The sequence below is a fragment of the Marmota flaviventris genome, chromosome 6 (genome assembly GCF_047511675.1).
Source record: "Marmota flaviventris isolate mMarFla1 chromosome 6, mMarFla1.hap1, whole genome shotgun sequence".
In the NCBI taxonomy this organism is placed as follows: Eukaryota; Metazoa; Chordata; class Mammalia; order Rodentia; family Sciuridae; genus Marmota; species Marmota flaviventris.
The window spans coordinates 141,789,056-141,811,200 of record NC_092503.1 but is presented as its reverse complement, the minus strand read 5'-3'; the positions used below and the strand labels follow the sequence as shown (position 1 = coordinate 141,811,200).

Below are 22,145 nucleotides of genomic sequence, written 5' to 3'. Positions count from 1 at the left end.
TAGTACATGTTTAAATTTTCCAATGTATAATACCTTTATATAGCATATAAAAAGTTAAAAGACATTGGAAAAGAAAGAGGGGGGAAATTTTTCAAAATTTGCCTCAGTGGTCCCAAAATGGATTGTTACCTAGTGATTTCAGTTATGTGCTATTTCTTTATCTTCATCTTCATTAATGCAAACAAAGAATATAAAAGCTGGGCAAGATGGCACATACCTATATCCCAGCTACCTGGAAACTGAGGAATAGGACTACTTTAACTAGGAGACAGATCACCTTGGGCTAAATAGTGAGAACTTGTCTCAAAAACAAACCAAAAAAATAAAGACTATGTTAATGTGTCCAAAATTGGAACAAAATCAAAAAAGGAAACAGATACATAGTTGAGAACTTCACAAGATTTGTTAAAACATCAATAACTTATTAAGGAGAACACATTATCATCACCAACTATGTCACTTCCCTGTTTAAAATCCTGTAACAACTCTTTTGTCTTCCTTTGTACAAATTCTAATTGCTTTCATATAGCTTACAAGGCTCTTCAAGCAGGGTGTGGTGGCGCATGCCTGTAATCCCAGTGGCTCAGGAGGCTGAGGCATAAGGATCTCAAGGCTCTTCAAATGATTAGCTTTGATAAATGAATATGAACTGTGGTAGAATGCTTCTTCAACCCATTCTTAGAATACACAACAGGTAATTGCTATTTGTCCAGAAATCTGTTTCTTTTGCTTTGGGGAGAACCACACTGAGACCTGCTGGCAGAAAGGCTGACACACACATCCCAGTTACCTGATTAAGTTCCTCATTTCTTTTTCTGCCCATGTTTTCACCATTTTCCTAGGGTTTCCTTTACAATAGCCACGACGAAATCTTGAGGAAAAAAACTATTGGTTATTTCAATCATTCCATTATTCTGTTTCAATATTTTAAAAACCAGAAATTAAAGAAACTGGGGAAAATAAATTTAAGCTCACCTGAATTCCCCGCTTACATACTTATCCCGATCTTTAAACACCAAGATAGAAGTTTTATAAATCTTGATTGCTCTGCTTTCCCCATTTATTGTGCTAGCATGGTATACATTGGCCTATTTAAAGTCAAAAACAAAAACAAAAAAGTGTTAAATAACTACTGTGTTTTACTTTTCCAATCTATTTGACTCTAACCTCAAAAGTCAAGTGAAATAACATGCACAAGAAAGATGTGAATTAAAACATGAAACATCATAAATCTCCTAGATACAGTGACATACCACATTAAAAATTTAGTCAACACCAGGCTGCATATGCCTCAGTGGTCCCAAAATGGATTGTTACCTACTGATGTCATGGCTGTCTTAGTTTTATACCGTACACTCTACAAAGTTCTCACACCACCACATTTCTCAGAATATATCTCACTGTTAAGTGGCTAATAACTATGTACACAGTAAAATCCAATTTAAATATATGTGAGAAATTATTTCACAATTTTAAGTCTCAAGTATGTGAAAAATATTAAGAGATATTCTTGCAACTAGTAATTCCCACACAATGAGTTGCTAATTGAAAAACACCATGTTTATCTTTTTTGATGTACATATATAAAGAAAATAATGAGAACGAGTAACTCATTGAAATGAGACTATAAGCCCCTATCTCTATTAGCAATTTATTGGGGCTGGGTAGGTAACCAGGGATTGAACCCAGAGGCATTTAATCACTAAACCACATCCCCAGCCTTTTTTATTTTTTATTTTGAGATAGGTTCTTACTAAGTTGCTTAGTGCCTAGCCAAGTGGCTGAGGCTGGCTTTGAACTTGTAATCCTCCAGCCTCCCCTTCTCAAGCACCTAGGATTACAGGCATGTACCACCACACCCAGTTCCTATTAGCAATTTTTAAATTAAGACTCAGGATATCACAATAATATGATCATCTAAACTGCTGGGCACAACTAGATTGAAAGATAAAATATAGCAATTATAGTGAGAAAAGAGTTTCATATACAATTTCCTTTTTAGCCATAACTACTAATAAAGTCAGTTTCAGAAACATTTATATTAAACTATCCTAACCCTTTTTTCTTTCTTTTTCCCCACCAGTGTTTTGTGTTCAAATCCAGGGCCTTCTACAAGCTAGGCATGCACTCTACCACTGAGTTACACCTCCAGCCCCCTTTTCCTTTCTTTTTAAAGGCACAATTCACATATTAAGTGCCGAAGTTTCATTGTTATTTGAAATAAGAAAACTAACATGAAAATATTCAGTGATCCAAAGAAAAGCTCACTTCTTTTCCTGTGCTAATGCAGCCATTTATCTCTGATATGATTCCTCTAGTCAACATCTTGAATAAAATCATTCTTGTTCTGGGATCCAAAACCTAAAAAGAAATGCAAAAAAACACAAAATCTAGAAAGATGGTTCCAAATCTTCCTCATTAACACATGTGAGAATAAACAGAAGAGCCAGGTTATCCTGACTGACTAAGTAAAGGAGAATCACTATCATGGGATTTTAATTCACTTTGATTTTTAGTCATTTATATATGAAAAGTGAGGTGACAGCAAAACAAACCAGAGGCAGCTAACCAAGAAGTCCATCAAGTCATGGAAACCAAAGCCAACAAGTCTGAGAGGAAAAAATATGGACTCTAGACCAACATTAGCTAAGAGAAATGCAATGCAAATCACCTAATTTAAAATTTTCTAGTCACTACACATTAAAAGTAAAAAGGTGAAATTATTTTAATACATCTTATTTAACCCAATATTATCTAAAACACTACCATTTAAATATGTAATCAATATAAAAAGTCATTAAGATATTTAATATTCTTTTTCTTACAATAAGACTTCAAAATCCAGTATACATTGGAAGACAACTTTAAACCAGGGGGAGTGCTCACTTCATAGCACATATACTAAACCAGGGGTCAGCATCCTAGGCCCTATGGGCCAAATCTTGTCTAAAGCTTGTTTTTCTACAGCCTGAAAGCTAAAAATGGTCTTTACATTTTTAAGCGCTGCTTTTAAAGGCAATTCAATATACACTATAAGTGACCTGCGCTGCCTACAGTATTTACTGGCCCTTTAAGAGTCTGAAGACCCCTGCAGACTGTGTAAATCAGGGTAAAGGTCTCCTTCAGAGTCAGAACAGTCTTGTTGAAAACGAATTTTAAAGTCCTCTTAAACAAACAGACGGTAAGGAATTTACAGCCTGTTTTTGTCCATCTATGACACTGATGCAGCCCAATATGTTTATACAGTGTCAAGGGACACCAGCAAGGGGTCCTTATGGCTCAAACAGACCTTTCAGTGCCAGAGAGAGAGTATAAACTGGCCAAACGTCACTAACTACGTCTAAGGGTCTAAACTTTAATGAGGCGACTGGGGTCACACCAGAAACTTAAGGTTAATATAAAAAACACAACCTTGGAAGACTATAGGACTAAATACAACCATTATAACCGACAGAAGAGTGACAGGGAAGAAGTGAAGAGCACTAATTTCCATTCTTTCTCTATTGCACAGGTAAAGACGAAAAGGGAAAAACTGGCTGTATATAGGAATCTAAATGAGACGTGCAAAATTAGTAGGTAGACAAGGGACACAGGAAGGAAGGAGCAACACACCAAATGGCTCATGAAACAAAATAAATAAATAAATAAGAAAAAAGACAAATTAAGACTCAAGCTATATACTCCACCATTCAAAATTAATTTTGAAAGAAAAAAAGCAAAAGATTTTCTAAGTTATTTTACAGTCTTTGAAAATTAAGCCTGCCTTACCTCTCTGAGCTGGACCATACTTTGTTTTTAAATACAAACACAAATCACACATAATAAACCAGAGGTCAATGAAGACAGAGACCCAGACCCTGTTCCCTCCCAATGGTGGAATTATTTGATTGCACAAATGGTTCTGGATCTCAGAATCATCAGGAGAGGTGCTACTCTCCTGGGGGTTGATGTGCATGATGGGAGGGGGTGCATATGTCTTAAACCAAGCCTGGAGGGCAAAGAGACTTCCATTCTAAAATCTATTTGTGTATGGATGGAGAGGGGCGGGAAGGTGGTAATAATAGCAATGTTTTGGTCCTTTTTGTTTTGTTATTTTTTTTTAAAGAGAGAGAGAGAGAATTTTAATATTTATTTTTTAGTTCTCGGCGGACACAACATCTTTGTTTGTATGTGGTGCTGAGGATTGAACCCGGGCCGCATGCATGCCAGGTGAGCGCACTACCGCTTAAGCCACATCCCCAACCCGTTTTGGTCCTTTTTATCACTTATTTCTTATTGAAAGCATAGGCCAATACTAACATGCAATCATATCCCTCTGCATATGGGAAAGCTAGAGGTTAATTTTCCTCCCTTCTTGCAAAGAAAGAATAACACACACATAATTTCTAATCAAAGAAAAAGATTTTTAATGAGAATTTGAAAGCATTACCTCTCTTTCTTTCTCCACACAAGTACAGTTGCACTCACACACACACATATGCCCCTAGCTCTGTGGCAGATAATCAACCTATTTGCTAGGAAAAGTTCATAAAATTCCTATACATAGATAACTAGAGTCTGATAATTCATTTCTAAGAAGGGGAAAATATCACATGGTGGCTTCACAAGGCCACAGCAGGATGACTCTAATGGTCCTATTGTAAAGCGAAATGTCAATCTCAAAACTATAAAGAGAGTAATTTTAGGTAACATTAGTATTAAGCAAGAAGGATGAAAGCAAACTATAATTCAAAGAGGAAAGAAAGGCTTTTTAAAAAAGAGCTTGCAACACATTTAAATTATACCTGTTCTACAGTTGCTCTGTCTGCTTTATCTTTGATGCGATACCTATGGAAAACAAAAAAGAACAGTTGATACACTCAAAATTCTGTGAAAGAAGCCAAAATAAAGATTTTAAATGTATGTGCATCATTTTGTGAAAATTCTTAAGTTTTTCTCATAAGAGATTTTAGGTAAATTTCATTGCAGATTCTTCACTCAGAGAAACTTCCTTTATTTTCCTAAATGTGGGATTCAATACTCAAGGGCAGTACATATGCAGTATGAAAAAGAATCCCCGTGATACAGAAGCATGAAATAAAAGAGCAGTTGGATTAAGATATAAAGTGACAAAACACAGAGTACACTATCTTTCAAATTCTGAATTAGAACAGTACAGAATTAAGTCTTTTATTTATAAGGTTTTCTCTTTAGAGACATCTTTTTACAAAGCCACAAGATCTTTCCATTTCAAGATAGTCTTCAAATGCAGACTGATTTTGTTTCAACTCATATATTAAATAACTCAGCCAAGAACACTAACCCACACTAATAAAGATTCAAATAGAGTCATGATGGTGAAATAATAGGTTAAAACTACAGTGGCTCTCAAAAAAGCTGAGACCTTTTGGTTAAAGCAATATATCACAGGAAAATGGGGTTTTAAGTTCAGTTCTAACATTGCTAGTTGTAACAGATCAGTTATTTCCCATATCAGTGATTGTATTAGAGATAGAGCTTAAACAATTAATTGACTTTGAGAACAAAAGTACAAACCATAATAGTTCTCAATTATATCATGATTTTGTTTTTAATCTTCCCTTGGATTTTTAAAATTACTTCATGGAAGGAAACAATTTTCAATAAATTCTAAAAAGGGAACATTTTTACACATTTATTCTCAAACTGTTATCCTCAAGAGAGTACATTTGTGAATTTCACAAGATTACAGATTTACCATGTATTTCTTAAGACTCATTTGATATTTTCAATTTACAAAGGTATAGGCTACCCTTATTTATGCCAGAGATAAAAAAGGATATAATTTAATATCCTTTGCAAAATAATTATTTTACTTAATCTGGAATCTCTCCCTATCACCCGTATTTTATAATTAAAATACTACTTACATATCTGCTTCCTTTTGTCTAGATTTTTCGGTGACTTTATTTATGACAGAATCAGTAACATTTAGCTTATCTAAAAATACAAAAAAGCCATAATGTAAACAATATGTAAGAGGAAAAGACATTAATCAGAGAATCTCTGAATAAGAGATTTCTTTTCCTTCTCTTCTGTTTTCTAAATATTTTATTATAGTTAGGATCTTAGATCTACACAATAAAAAAAAATATGTAATGTCTTTAAACAACATTACATTTAATGTTAAAATTTTAAAGACTTCGAGAATATATAATGTCTTCAAAAGTAAACTATTTCTTGTATAATAAGCATTGTCACTTTTATCACAATAGCTATAGTTTTTGAGACAGAATTCTATAAAATTCTAAATATAGAAATACTTCAAAAATACTGTATCTGCATATTAAATTCCAGACATTTATTAATATTTTTGCATATTATAGATAATATAACTGCCACAATTCCAAGTTTAATTCTAAAAAACTTTTTCTCCTGCCTCAGCCTCCCGAGCCTCTGGGATTACAGGCATGCAAAACTACGCCCCAGAAAGTTACAGGTTCTTGATGGTGATGAGGATCCTTTAATATTCATATTCATTGATTCAGCATTTATTGAATTTATAGGAGAGATACCATGTTATATGTTTTTAAAGAGTCAAGGATCTACAAGAGGAGAAAGATGCTGGGTTTGGTGGCGCATGTCCGTAATCCCAGCCATTCAGCAGGTAAGACAAGAGGTTCGCAAGTTTGAGGCCAGACTAAACAACTTACTGAGACTCTGTCTCAAAAATAAAATAAAAAATAGCCGGGGATGTAGCTCAGAGGTAGGGCAACCCTGGGTTTAATCCCCAGCAACCAATCCCCTGAGCACACAAAGAAGTGGTAGTTCAAATCAGCATTGGTTCCTTGCATTCACCAACTTAATAATTAACTCTTTCATAAAAAGTGTAGTAAAACAAAATGGTATTTTCAATATGCTACTATGAGATGATCCTACTACAAAGTCTAACACAGAACACACAAGAACTTCATATTCCCACAATGAAACTAAAAAAGTAGAAAGTCATGACTTCAAATCACTAACATGTTTTGATTTTAAGTAGTGTTATTGAATTAGCAACACTTGAATATGTTCATTTCAATAAGACTGCATAATACTTTATGAATTTCCTCACAGTCCAGTAAGGTAAGGTATTTTATTAACTCACCTAGATTAATTTTATTTTCAAATTTCCGTAAGACTTTGTCAGCTGGAGTAGACATTCTGGCTGAACTGTAGTTGGAAATCTGTCGATTTGCCTATAATAAAGAAATGTAGAGTCTAGGACACAAGTTGAAAATACAAACCTAAGATTCATCAACACATGCTTTTTTCCTTTGTTCATAGTTGGCTATTAGACCATTAATAAGGAAATACATTTAGGAAAAGAAAATATAACCCTTGGGGCCACCACAGATTAATGTGGAGCAGGACCCAATGGCCCCATGAGTGCTCCATAAAACTTAGTGATGCAACAGGGTTTACAACAATATTATGTCTTGGCTTGGGGAAATCTCAGGACTAATTTACCTGCTACAGAAGCATCTCCTAGCAACACTCCCCACAGAAAGCCAAAGAAAATGGAGAATATCATGCTAACTGAAATAAGCCAAACACATAAAGCCAAGGACCATACACTTTGGCTTATATGTGAAGACAGAAAAAAGTGAATGAGGGGAAGGTGGGAGTTTCTCCCGAAAATAAAGGGAGACCAGTAGACTAGAAAAAGAGGGAGAGGGGAGGGAAAAAGGAAGTACTGTGAAGAAACTGACCAAATTAGACTGTTATATTGTGTGCTTGTCCAAAATGTAACAACACATCCTACTACTATATTTAATTATAATGCACTAATAAAAAATAAAGTACATAATTATAGGGAGGAAATAATTTTAAAAAGAATTAAAAATTTAAAAAAATATCAATCAAATCTGCTCAAGACTTTTTTTCAATACTGGAGATTGAATCCAGAATAGCTCTACCACTGAGTACATCCCCAACTCTTTTTGAATTTAATCGTGGGGCTGGGGATATAGCTCAATTGGTAGAGGGCCTGCCTCACATTCACAAGGCCCTGGGTTTAATCCCCAGCGCGCACACACACACACACAAAATCTGAATTTAATTGTGAGACAGGATCTCACTAAGTTGTCCAGGCTGGCCTTGAATCTGTAATCCTGCTTCAGCCTCCTGAACCACTGGGATTATGAGCAAGTGCCCCTAAGATCAGTTTAAAACTATTTAAAAAAAAAAAAAAGACATTTGAAATAGGTCAAGTTACTGCCTAGAACAAAGTCCACATAATCTTGTTATTTATATCACTATAATGTATTCTTCATGATTATAAATAGTTAATTAAAATGAATGTTTCTAACTTGACCGGTTGGTTTGCAGGTTTAAAACTTGAGAATGTACATTTATCCACAAACTGTTTCTAAGAATTTCATTTTGGGCCTGATATCTCTTTTTATTTTTTTAAATTATGTTTTATTTTAAAACAGGATCTTGCTAAATTGCTGAGGCTGGCCTCAAACTTGTGATCCTCCTGCTTAAGCCTCCGGAGTCCCTGGGATTATAGGAGTGTGCCGCCACACGCAGCCCTAGGCCCAATATATTAAGAGAGGGGAAAAACCAATTACAAGGCTTGGCTTGACTGGTGCTGCACATAAACTTCACTAATGACAAAGAGAGAGGTAGAGACAACATCTAAAACTCATAAATAAGAGAATGTAGCAAAGATAAAAAGGGCCTAACAATTACTGATTCAATAATGTTAGACGAAATGGGAGACTGGGTCGTTTCTAGCTTGATTAAAACTTAAAAAACAATTTTCTATTAAACTTTAAAAATATATTTTTTGATACTGGATATTCAGTCCAAGGACAATTTATCATTGAGTTGCACCCCCAATCCTTTTATTTTTTTAATCTATCCATCTATCTGTTTTTGAGACTAAGATGCTTAGGGCCTTGCTAAATTGCTAAGGCTAGCCTTGAACTTGCGATTCTCTTGAATCAGCCTCCAATCTCCTCACTGAGATTACAGGTGTGCCCCACCACACCCAGCTAAAAATAAATTTTAATTAAAATAATACATGTAGATACATGAAAACACCGTAATACATGGCAGAAAACATAAGTAAAACTATTTATTTTTGCAGTGCTAGGGATTGAACTGAGGGGCCTCATGCATATTAGGCACTACACTGAGTGACACCCCTAGGAAAAATAGATAAAATTCTAATTGCTATAATCCCAGCAAATAAAGACAACTGTTTACATTTAAGCATTTACACTTCAAATCTTTTTTTTTAGCTTTTTTTAACTTATTTATTAATGTAATTTTTAATTTATATATGACAGCAGAATGTATTACAATTCTTATTAGATTATATATAGAGCACAATTTTTCATATCTGGTTGTATAAACTGTAATGATCATCACATTCCACCATCATTAATTAACCCATGCCCCCCCCTTCCCCTCCCACCCCCCTGCCCTATCTAGAGTTGTCTATTCCTCCCATGCTCCCACTCCCTATCCCACTATGAACCAGCCTCCTTATATCAAAGAAAACATTCGACATTTGGTTTTCTGGGATTGGCTAACTTCATTTAGCATTATCTTCTCTAACTACATTATCTTCTCTAACTCCATCCGTTTACCTGCAACTGCCATGATTTTATTCTCTTTTATTGCTGAGTAGTATTCCATTGTGTATATATACCACATTTTTTTTTATCCATTCATCTACTGAAGGGCATCTAGGTTGGTACCACAGTTTAGCTATTGTGAATTGTGCTGCTATAAACATTGATGTGGCTATGTCCCTGTAGTATGCTGTTTTTAAGTCCTTTGGGTATAGACTGCTTTTTTAGCTTTCTTAAAAGATCGTTCGTTATAAAAAAAAAAAAAAAAAAAGGCATCACAGTCAATGTTCAAACTGCTTAAAGACTCATCAATGAATCAATAGAAGATTACCAAGACAAGAACACAGTAAGTATAAAATTTCTTCAGTTATTTTAAAAATGAATGCAATCTGATATATGAACTATTTTAACAGCCAAAGGAATAATGTTGAGTCTTTTCCCCTTCATCTCTTTCAGTAACCTTAATACACCATTTTAATCTATGGATCTGAAAACTCCTAACATATTCATTTAGTACTTTAAAGTTGAGAAGTCAGCTCTACATGCCTCAGTAACTTGTTTTTTGCACATGTAGATCATGAATATATTTCAACCTCATTAATACAATCTTCCATTGCAATATATGTTATGGCTGCATAGTATCCCAGAGTAAACTTAATCGAGGTTGTTTCTAATGTTCCTGTCCCACAAGCAACCTTGGAGACTCTGACTTCTAAATAAGTTTGGGCACACCCCTAGAAGAACTGCTGCTCAAAACATTTGTACGCTTTTAAAGTTTTTATCATATACTAGTTAATTATACCTATTAACTGACCATCGATTATGTATTTTGTGTCTTTGTCAGTTTCATAGGTGAGAAGTTGGTATCTCTACATATTTAATCCACATTTCTTAATTTACTAAGAAGTTTGAACATTATTGCTTAATAATTACTGCCTATTCATGTGCTTTTTTATGCACATTTTTAAGCTTACAATCTTATGATACTACATATTTATTTATTTACTTTTTTAAGTACTGAAGATAGAGCCCAGGGACTCACACATGCTGCAAATGCTTTACATTGAGCTATATCCCAACACTTTTTATTTTTTATTTTGGGGCAAGTTGCCCTGATCTGGAACTTAAAATCACCCAGCTCTTATGACACTTTAATAATTTAACATTTTCTGATTATGGAAATAATCCAAACTCAGGAAACTATGAGAAATATGAAAAGATACAGAATGAGAATCAATCAAGGCTGGGGCTACAGGACAATATAACTTGAAAAAACTCCTTCAGTTATTCAATTCCAGAACCACAAAAAGTCTTTTTAAAAAATACAAACAGGCTGGGGATATAGCTCAGTTGGTAAAGTGCTTGCCTCGTATGCATAAGGCCCTGAATCCAATCCCAAGCAAAACACACACACACACACACACACACACACACACACACACGACAAACAGAAGCCAGGCATGGTATCCCATGCCTGTAATCTCAGTGACTTGGAAGACTGCAGCAGGAGGATCTTAAATTCAAAGCCAGCCTCAATAAGGCAGTGAGGCCCTAAGCAACTTAGTGAGACTCTGTCTCAAAATAAAAATAAGAAGGGCTGGGAATATGTCTCAGTTTTTAAGCATCTCTGGGTTCACTTCCTAGTTACCTGCCCCAATTAAAAAAAAAAACAAAAAACAAAGTTATACAGAATCATTTAAATACCTGTGGGTTACTCCCTCCATTCCAGACATAACCCTTGGTGAGTTTTCCAACTCCATCATCCCAATCCCAATCACTGTCATCATCATAGTCCTCCTCTTCTTCCTCTTCAACTTTTATCTCACTTTCACTCTTCTTAGTCACATTGTTTTGAAAGTCTTCAAACAGAATGCCATCTTCCGCTTTGATTATCTTCAAATTTACATTTTCACTAGAAATAACAATGTTTTAGCATGTTTACAAATCCTCTACCTGGATTCACGTATGTATTTATTTATAACAGACTAAATGGGGCTGGGGATGTGGCTCAAGCCGTAGCGCACTCGCCTGGCATGCGTGCGGCCCGGGTTCGATCCTCAGCACCACATACAAAGATGTTGTGTCCGCCGAAAACTAAAAAATAAATATTAAAAAAAATATCTCTTTCTTTAAAAAAAAAATAAATAAATAACAGACTAAATAATGCTGATAAATCTGAAACATTCCTCACAACATATCTCCAATAAGTTCCATCTTCCCAAAACTGACTTCTCCTGTGTCTCAGTTCTTTGCAATTGCTTATTCTCCACACCCAAGTCCCACTAGGGAAGGAGTATAGCATGTGATAAACCTGCTCCTGCCTTAGTGAGATTAGAATTTACATTACCTTCTCTTTTAAATTAACTTACTCTGATCAGTGCACCAGACCTGACTATAAAATCATTCATGGAGCTGCTCCAAGATTAGAAAAAAAATCTTTCTAGCAAAATTTGGGAATAAGTCTAAAGCAGTCTTACTTTGAACTCAATACCACTTTGCAACACAAGGAGCTATATTATATTAAGACTAGTGAGACACAAAGAACTTCAAATCACTCTTGTTTATGAAGGGAAAGAATGGGGACTACATGTGAGTCAAGTTGGCTGAATATAAGACAATAGAAGTAGGGACTGTCAAAAGAGAGAGTCTAGGGGTAAAAGCAGCACAACTAATAGGGTCATCTTTAGCCATGTGAGAATTCAGAACCTGTGTTATTAGATTGTTTTGGTTTTTCAAGAGAAGCCAGAAATATAGATGTTTCTGTAAAATCTTTCACGTCACATTCAATTTTTATAAAATAAAATGCATACCAAACAAAACATGTCTATAGGCCTGAAATTCAATACAGGTATTGCCAGTTTTGACCTTTCATGTAGAGAATACGGACAGAAATCATATGGACAAACTAGTAATATGCACTACTTTAAAATAGTCACACATGAATTTAAGTAAATTCAGATACCAATCCCAATTTATTAAGTAGCTATGGCTCTGACAGATCCAAATACCCATGGGCTTGGGTAGGAACAGAATCCTTCAACACCTATAATTTAGTAGAACTTCATAAATATAATCTACTAATCTATAAATTAATCCTTCAGTTATCAATAACCTAAAGAGGCATGTCAAAGTTAAACTTTGCTCCAGGGCCTCTCAACCTCAGTCAAGTAATTCTTTGCCATGACAGACTGTCTTGTACATGGCAGGATATTTAGCAGCATCAATGTCCTCTATGTACCACTTGATATTAATGCATACCCCCACCCCCACCCATCCTTGACAGAAAAAAATTTCTCTAGAGATTGCCAAAAGTCCCCTGGGAGTAGCAAAATCATCCCCAGTAAAAGAACTCCTGGTTTTATCCTCACAATACCCCATGCGGGTGGTAATTTTTATTTTTTTTAAATGGTACTGGGGATTGAATCCAAAGCTGCTCAACCACTGAGCTACATTCTCAGCCTTATTTATTAATTCTGATAAAGGGGACTGAAGCCACGGACACTTTACCACTGACCTACATCCCCAGGGTTTTTTTGTTTGTTTTTATTTTTTTGAGGCAAAGTCTCACTAAATTGCTGAGGGACTCACTAATCTGAGTCTGGCCTTGAACTTGCCATTATCCTGCCTCCATCTCCCAAATTGCTAAAATTACAGGCGCATACAGAAGCATACAGCTGTCCTTTTTATTTTCTGAGACAGAATCTTGCTGAGTTGCTGAGGATGGCCTTGAACTTGTGATCCTCCTGCCTCAGCTTCCTGAGTAGCTGGGATTATAAACTGGTTTGGTCGATAAACTAGTGCATTCTCATTACTATCATCTATTCACCAGCAAGCTGCTTTGCTTCTTCTTCCCACTTAAATTCTTCCAAAAGGTCTTCTGTATGTTGATCTGTAATCATAAGACTGAAAAGCCCTTCTCATTTTTTTTATTCATCCTTCCCATATCAGCTTGCTATCTATCACTTGCTCAAAGAAGTCTTCCTTATCGTTCACCCATTTTTCCTCCATACTAGTAAATCAATTCTAATATAAATAATTTGTCTAATTATTTAATACCAGTTTTCCTTGCCAGAATACAAGGTCTACATCAATTAGAATAGTGTTTACCAACACACCCCTATCACCTAACATAACACTAGATCTGACACACAGAAAATAGTATAAGTTTATTTATTGAAAAATGCCTCAATTGGGGTGGGATCGTGGCTCAGTGGCAGAGTGCTTGCCTCGCAAATTCAATCCTAGCACCACATGAAAATAAATAAAGATATTGTGTCCATCTACAACTAAAAAAAAATTTTTTTAATGTCCCAATTAATAATTAAAACCTACATTGTAACAAATCCTTATCATAAAAAAAGGAATCCTTTTCTTGAATTTCAAAATAACAGTTTCATTTTCCTTCTGAGTAGGAGTGATTCTTCACTGCTCCTTCCCTAGAACCCACATCCAATTTATCAATAAACCTGTCATTTCTATCTCCAAATCATATCTCTAAAACTCTAGCTCTGGTGCCCATCTTATTTGAACCTGATTTTTCAAACTGGTCTCTGTTCCATTCTTATTCCCCATGACCATATTCTACACGCAAAATGACTTCCTTCGAATCATAAATCAAATTACATCATTCCCCTGCAAAAATCCCTCCTCTGGCCTTTTTAGAAGAGTTTCAAAGATATCTTAACTCCTTGCCATCACTTGTAAGGCTCTACATGATCTGGTCCCTTCCCGTTTCTCTATCTCAACCACTTCCATTGCCTTTCACAACCAAGAGGGATTCCACCCGTGAGACCTATGCACTTGTTCTCTCTGCCTGGAATGATATCCCCTTGTCATTTAAATGTGGACTGTAACCGTTCCCTGACCATTAATTAGTGTATTAACCTATTTCAATAACTTGTATGATACATATCATCATCTTATTGTTTACAAATGGTCTGTTCTCCTCTCCACGTCAAGTTCCATCACAGTGGACCTGGGTTTGTCTTGTTCATGACAATTTCCAGCCAAGGATAAAAACCTGGCCCACAGGAAGTGCTCAATAAATACCTGAGGATGTAGTTACAGTACAAACACCTACGTCTGCCAGTTGCTATCCCCCATTCTGTTTTTCGGCTATGCTGACCGTCCAGGGGACCCAGTCTTTGACAAATGACTCACTGAACTCTGCCCTAAAATAAGGAAGACTCAGCGGGATGCAGAAGAAGCCGGCTGAAACACCCTATGAACTACAAGCAAGGAGAGAGCAGAATCTGAACAGAGTGGGAGTATTCTACGGCCGCTCACCTGTCGGAGGAATCGGCGTCGTCGAACTGCCCAGGGACCACCCGGCTCATCAGGAGCCGCCGGTAGTCCATGATGGAGGCACCGAGCCCTCGACACCCCCGGAGGCCTTCCGCTCTGCGCCGGGGCGGGAACGGCACAGAAACGGTTTTACCTGCGGCGAATCCAACGGCCTCTCCGCGAACCCCGTCTCGCAAACGGTTCAGAAGCCCTCCCACACACTCGGCTCCGACCACGAGGACCCAGAGCTCTGGCACCCTGGGCCAGAAGCCGACAGGGAAACCCCGCCCCCGGCGGAAGTCCGATCTCACAGGAAGTCCCGCCCCTGTGCCATACGGAGATCCGGGAGCTCGCTAGGGACGGTGCGCTAGAGGGACAAACTGCATTGTCGCGGGAGGGGGTTGATTCCGCTTTGCGGCTTTCAGCCTGGGGCTTTTCGTTTCTTCCCGATACGTTGTGGTTATTTTCGTAGAAGGACGCTCCAGTTAGCTCACAGGCTGTTTCCGTGGTAGTCCACGCTCATTCTGGAACTGAGTGGGGTCTACCCCGCGCCGAAGGCGTCCAGCGCGCCGGTGCCCTTCCCCTCCGAGAGTGGCTGGCGCGGGCGGACGTCACACAGGGACGTTCCAGCGCGCCTGGAGCCCGCTGCCTGTTTGCAGAAGCCCTCGGTGGGAAAAGGTGGACAGGGGTTCTTCCTCCCTCAGGGCCAGTGTGGGGGTAGGAAGATCGCAGTTCTTAGCGTGGGTTCCAGAAATTCTCTGGATCATGGAATTGAGCACACTTACGTGTCTCACAAAGTTTGGTGCATTGTTTTGAGGTGAAAATGAAATACGTGCTTTTAAAAAGTTTAGGTTTGTCACACGACTGAAAAATATTAAAAAGAGTTTTATAATAAGAGTTTCTTGACATATCATCTACTTTTAAACTGCTTTAGCGTGTCTGCGAAATAGCTCTCCAAACAGTTGAGTAAGTATTTTAAAAATCTAATAAAAATATGCTAAAGACAGATGTGGAAGATGGAAAAAGTAGGCCTGACTTAAAAAAAAAAAAAGAAAGAAAGAAAAGAAAAGAAACTGGCAGATTGTGCAGCGACCTAGCGGGCATGAACAAAGTTATGTATTTGAAAGTTACCGACTCACCAAGAAAAGAAGAGAGGCCTTTATGGGTTTTGGAATTTGGAAAACAGCAAGATAGTTTTTTCAGATCCCCCTCACCATATCGCAGGCGGTATCTATTTGTTTGGAAGACCTTAGAAGAAGTGAGGATAAAGTTGGACCTTTCACAAGTCCTATGTGACCTTCCTGGCTTACTGTTTTTATATTTTACTAAGTGATAGCATAAGTTTGAACAGAATCTTCATTAAGTTGATCATTAATTCACCAATTCATCAAAATAATTCATCCAGGCAAATAAGTAGTGACTGCACATTGAGAGGATTTAGTAGAAATAAGGCACTGGAATGCAGGGTTTATTCAATCAATATTTACTGTGCAGAAAACAGTGGTCTGCCTATAGTAGGTTGTACATAAAGGCATAAGTTGACTTCCCAAAAGGCAATTGTAATCTATCAATAAAAAACACTAACACCCTTGGAACAATGGTGAAGACTAAGGCAGTAGGATGAATTGTGAGAGAGTTACAGACTTAAAACATAGCAAAGATTTTTAAAAACAGATGAAGGTTTTAAGAGAAGTGAAGGCCAGGGCCAGTTGCCAAAGTGGTAGAAAGCATTATCTATTTGCAGGAAAATGAGCCTGATCTGACTAAAGTTGGAGGGAATATTGGGTAGGTGATGTCGGTACATGAAAGTCAAGTAGAAGAATTTGGACTCAGTGACTGAATATCTTTCCTCCTCCCATCTTCTGGCAGATGAGTATGTCAGGATATGGATCAGAGTGATAGCATAGGGGATGGAATGAAAACATGGGTGATGGAAAAACAGTTTTAAAGCAAAATCAGACAGGACTTGGTAATGGTTCAGCTGTGGATAATGAGGTGGATGCCAAGATGCCTCCAAATCTTCAATCACCGGTGCCTGAGAGAATCCATGTGACATAAGGAAGTGAGGAGGGCTTAGTGTTGGTCCTTTAATTAAGTAACAGAGATCCCTTCACTTTCTAAGTCATAACCTTTAGGGAATTATGGGATAGTAGCATACCAAGTTATCATGGTATACTTAAGACTAAATTTTTAAATTTTCTAATAACTTAAATGGCACTTTTATAACATTTAGGGCAGTGAACTTTGCTGCAAGTATGAGGAAGGGTAGGGGAAACCCATTTTTATTTGCATATATTAATAGATACCAAAATTATATGTGTTCATGTTTTTTATTTGTTTGCTTTTGTTTTTTGAGGAGGCTTTCCATCATTCAGCACAAAGGAACAAGGACTCTGAAAATTTTTGGACATCATCCCTGGCATTACAAAAAAACAAGTTTTGGTCATTACCACCAGATCCTGTACATTTTGGAGTGGAGACGCCTCATGAAAAATTAGAAAGCATGTCAGAATCGGATGCCTTGAATTTCAGTGGTCTTTCTGAAGATTTAACTCACTCAGATTTTCCCTGCTGTATGGAAACAAGCCTCAGTGCTTCAGACTTGCCTCAGGTGTGCATTGCTTATAGGTTCTGGAGGTTCAGCTTTGTTCAGCATTCGTACTGTCATCCAGATGAAATATCTTCAAAAATATGAAGAAGAATAGGAGAATTTCTGGTGGACGCACAAAGGAGGGGAATGCAGCCTGGTTTTCTTACTCCCTTTAGTGTTTGAAGAGAAAATTTTACAGATAAAAGTGTCAGAACTGATACTTTCTATCCTGCTCATGAAGGCCCAAAAGTGCAGTTAGGGGACAAAGCCACAATTCAGTCACAGAGGCAGGGCATGTGTCTCCCACTGTGTCAGTATGCAGATTTAGTTGTCATTCGTAATGACATTGACAGTACCCTCCATGTACATGGCTCCCATCCTTTATCTTCATGAAAATTCCTAGCGCCCTTTCTCATAAAATATCCCAAGATCTTCAGAAGTGTTGTTCTAAGGGTTTGATAGTTGCTAACATGAGTATAGGGAAATAATAGGAATGTATTAAGTTAGGCCATATAAAATTGCCTTTTGTAGTTCAAAAATGAACAAATATTGAAAATTTCATGTGATTCAGTTTATAAATTGGCAAAGCCTTTCCAAAGGGATATTTAGAGATATGAAGTTAAGAGTTCAACCGCATTTTAAAATTCTGTCTACAATTCCAGGCACCATGGCTCACACCTGTAATCCCAGCAGCTCAGGAGACTGAGGCAGTACGATCAAAAGTTCAAAGCCAGTCTCAGCAATTTAGCAAGGCCCTAATTAGCTTACTGGGACCCTGTCTGTAAATATAAAAATGTCTGGGGATGTGGCTCTGTTTAAGCTCCTCTGGGTTCGATCCCTGCTACAAAAATTAAAATTCTCTCTAGAAAATATTCAGATGTTTATATAATTATCTATAGTAGTTAAACATTGGAAGCTAAATTTTCATCAGTGGGGGGGCTAGTTAAATTATCAGGACAGATGTAGAGTTGACCCGTAGCTTTATGTATTATGGTGAGCTTTTGAATACTTTGTGTCTTCAGTGACCAGCATTTTTTAAAATAATTATTAAAAACTTTCTCATTTTGAAAAAATAGATCATAGTATTTTAGTGTTGATCAAGGTCTAAGATACTATATTCTACATTTGGAAAAACAGATATCTTAAATTACATAAGGAGATCCTCCTTGGATTTCACTGGACGTTTTATTCCTTATAATAAATTTATACACAAAAGGCACATTTTTTTTCAGTTAACTGGCCATTTTAATGTTTATACCTGGATCAAATAGTGGTTCCATTCCATGTTTTCTGAAGAATCTCCATACTGCTTTCCAGAGTGGTTGCACCAATTTACAGTCCCATCAGCAAAGTATAATTCTACCTTTTCCCCCACATTCTCGCCAAAACCTGTTATTGCTTATATTCTTGATAATTGCCATTCTGACTAGAATGAGATGAAATCTTAGTTTGCATTTCTCTAATTTCTAGAGATATTAAAACATTTTTTTCATATGTTTGTCAATTGTATTTCTTTTTTATCAGAAATTTATTAGTTGCTCAAAATATTACATTGATCTTGACATATCATATATCATACATTTGATTCAAATGGGGTATAAATTCTTATTCCCATGTGTACAGATTGCAGGATCACATTGGTTATACAGCCACGTTTATACATACTGCCATACTAGTGTCTGTTGTATTCTGCTGCCCTTCCTATCCTCTTCCTATCCCCGCTCCCCTCCCCTCCCCTCCCCTCACCTCTCTCTACCCCATCAACCGTAACTCATTTCTCTCTCTCTCTTTTTTTCCCCTTCCCCTCACATCCTCTTATATGTATTAAAAAAGGCACATTTTAGTTAAAAATAGTACTATCAGAGATGACTGGGGTTGAAAGTTGTCTGAAATTCTATGAGAAGTAGAATCATAAGAAGATTTGTGAAATATAAATGCAAGTGAATCATGCTTATTTTTAAAATATATTCTTAATACTTTTAAAATGTAATTAGGAGGAATGGTCTAAATTAGTAACAAGTCTAAAAAACAGATTTTAATAAGCTGTATCTGTTTTTATTGTACTTCCAAGTACATTCAACACATGGGACAATTCTTAAAAAGTATTACTGAAGGGGCTGGGGGGGTGGCTCAGTGGTAGAGTGCTCACCTAGCATACACAAGGCACTGGGTTCGATCCTCAGCATCACATAAATGTAAAATAAAGATATTGTGTCCACCTAAAACTTAATAATAAATATAAGAAAGAAGTATTACTGAATAGAAGTTTATAGTCAACTGACTTGTTTTTGGTAGTGCTTGGTACTCTACCACTAAGTTACATCTCCAGTTCTTTTTGAGACAGGGTCTTGCTAAGTTGCTTAGAGCCTTGCAATTTGAGGCTGGTTTCTAACTTGGGACCCTGCTGCCTTGGCCTCCTGAGTCATTGGGTTAATAGGCACACACCACCACACCCAGCTAGCTAACTGACTTTAATAAAAGATAAGTGGATGTTTTTTAGGGTACAGTTTATATCCACACACTTGATATACTATTTATTTATTTTGGTCTTGGAGACTGAACAGGTGCTCTACCACTAAGCTACATCCCCAGTTTTTTTTTTTTATTTTATTTTATTTTGAGATAGGATCTTGCTAGGTTGCTGAATCTGGCCTTGAACTTGGGATCATCTTGCCTCAGCCTGTCATGTCACTGGAATTATAAGCCATCATGCCTACCATTTGATACACTATGATTAAACCAATATTTTCCTCAAAAATTTAAAATAGTTTCTTTTTATTTTATTTATATTAATTACTAAACCCTTTCTTAGATAATATTGAAATAACTGAATAATCCTATGAATTTCAAAAATTACCATTTAATGGAATCAGATGTCAGCTCATTACTAGAGCTCTGATTTATATATCTTTAATGTTAAAAAACTAGACTAACAACTACTCTAATGCTATTTAGACAAGATTTAACATCAAAGAATTATCAGTAATATGCATATATATGTACTCTCAAGTATTCTTATGTTTATAGTTACATGATCTGACTTATAAAAACACCAAAATATTGAAATCGTAGGCTATTTGTCAGTGTTGTGACTCAGGAAAGATACTAGTGCAAAAAAAATTCACCTGTGCAAAAAAAAAGCTCATATAATAAGAAAATTATGTAGCAATGAATGTATATCTTTAGAAGTTTACAATGTTTGAAGTGTTAATATTAATGCCCTTTACTTTATTAATGCAGAATGAAACAAAAAATGCAAAGAGGGAAAATGAGTCTAAACCCATACTTTCTGAAGATATTTATAGCACTCGAGACAGTTCAGGTGGTAAGTATCTCTTTGTTGGCAACATACAAAACAAAAACAATTTTTGTACCTGTGATGATAATAATAATATGTACTATGCTAAGCAGTCTATATACATTTATTCACTTTATATACATTTATTACATTTAATTTACAAACCTATGAAATAGGAATTTTAAAAAATTCAAACAAGGGCTGTTTTATCTCCATTTTACAGAGAAAGAGAGTAAGATTCAGTAACTTGCCTACGGTCATGTAGCTTCAATTAAGCTATGATTCAAGTCTATTCTGACACTAGAATTATAGACTGTACAAGTATCTTAAAAGATATATGTTGATATAACTAAAAATCTCCTATTCTAGCCTTAAGTTGATAGATGAAAGCTACAGAGTTAATCATATAATGAGAAACATAGATCATATTTAGTAAAGCAAATCCAAATGCTGTATAGAAAGGTCTTTTTATTTTTAATAATTATGACTAATACTAAAAAGATTTGATTTGTCTCTTTATTTTTAATAATTTTGCATTATTGAAATTATAGAATTCAGTATGTGCAGTTGTAAGAATAAGAATTAGGAAGGAAAAGAAATTTTTTGTAAATATGTGATTTTTCTACAGAGAAAATTAATAAGAATCTATGAATATTGGAATCAATACAAAAGTTTAGAAAAATTGATGTAAAAGAATAAATGTAAAACAATAAGCAATACAATGTACCAGCATCAACTTATTTAAAAAATATTTTTTAAAAAACTTGCTAGTAGCAGCTCAAACTGAGGTACCTAAGAATAAATCTAAAAAAATGTATAAAGATTTCTCTAGAAGTTATAAAACTTTCCTGGAAGACAAAATATAAATGTTTCATGTTCAGTATTATGAAGATAAAATTTTACATTTTCCTCAAATATATGAATTAATGCCATTTCATTTTTTCTAAGTTGGTTCTAACTCCCATTTAGGAGTGAAAAAAGTTTTTAAAAACCTAAAAACCAAAAATAATTGCAATTTTGGAAAAGAAGATGTAGGAGACTTGTCCTGCCATATAACAAGATTTATTATAGAAGTTTTAGTAAATTAACAATATGTTATAGGCAGACAGGCAACACAACAGTGAAATAATAAAAAGTCCAAAAATAGATCCGCTTATGAAAAATGGACACTTGGTATCTGATAGAGGTATTATTATAAATCAGAGAAAGAATGGATTAGATCATCAATGGATTAGATAATTCAGTTCTCCTCAAACAGTTGACACTTTAAAAAATGTAGGAAATGATTAGAACCTCAACTCACACCAAATACAAAAATAAATTCCACATAGATAAAGACCTACATGTGAACTAAAAAGTTCTAACATCTTAAAAAAATTTAGAAAAT

The 22,145-nt window shown here is 35.9% G+C and overlaps 2 protein-coding genes across 5 annotated transcripts in view; one reads left to right on the top strand and one right to left on the bottom strand.

Moving 5' to 3' along the window:
- The window catches only part of Riok1 (RIO kinase 1), a 35,189-nt gene extending 20,033 nt beyond the window's left edge, over positions 1 to 15,156 (bottom strand). The window contains exons 1-8 of the mRNA XM_027948177.2: positions 14,874 to 15,156; positions 11,292 to 11,499; positions 7,109 to 7,199; positions 5,889 to 5,958; positions 4,785 to 4,827; positions 2,269 to 2,361; positions 976 to 1,088; positions 791 to 871 (exon numbers count right to left, since the gene is read on the bottom strand). Of these exons, the coding sequence (XP_027803978.2) occupies positions 791 to 871; positions 976 to 1,088; positions 2,269 to 2,361; positions 4,785 to 4,827; positions 5,889 to 5,958; positions 7,109 to 7,199; positions 11,292 to 11,499; positions 14,874 to 14,944 (770 nt within the window). The 5' untranslated portion in view covers positions 14,945 to 15,156. The remainder of the gene's footprint in view (positions 1 to 790; positions 872 to 975; positions 1,089 to 2,268; positions 2,362 to 4,784; positions 4,828 to 5,888; positions 5,959 to 7,108; positions 7,200 to 11,291; positions 11,500 to 14,873) is intronic.
- A 91-nt stretch (positions 15,157 to 15,247) lies between these two features.
- Positions 15,248 to 22,145, top strand: part of Cage1 (cancer antigen 1) — a 41,151-nt gene continuing 34,253 nt past the window's right edge. For 3 of the 4 annotated variants that reach the window (XM_071613673.1, XM_071613672.1, XM_071613671.1), the window contains exons 1-3: positions 15,248 to 15,836; positions 17,227 to 17,481; positions 20,701 to 20,785. In XM_071613673.1, coding sequence (XP_071469774.1) covers positions 17,374 to 17,481; positions 20,701 to 20,785 — 193 coding nt within the window. In that variant the 5' untranslated portion in view covers positions 15,248 to 15,836; positions 17,227 to 17,373. The remainder of the gene's footprint in view (positions 15,837 to 17,226; positions 17,482 to 20,700; positions 20,786 to 22,145) is intronic. The other variant, XM_071613674.1, reaches the window with a different exon arrangement.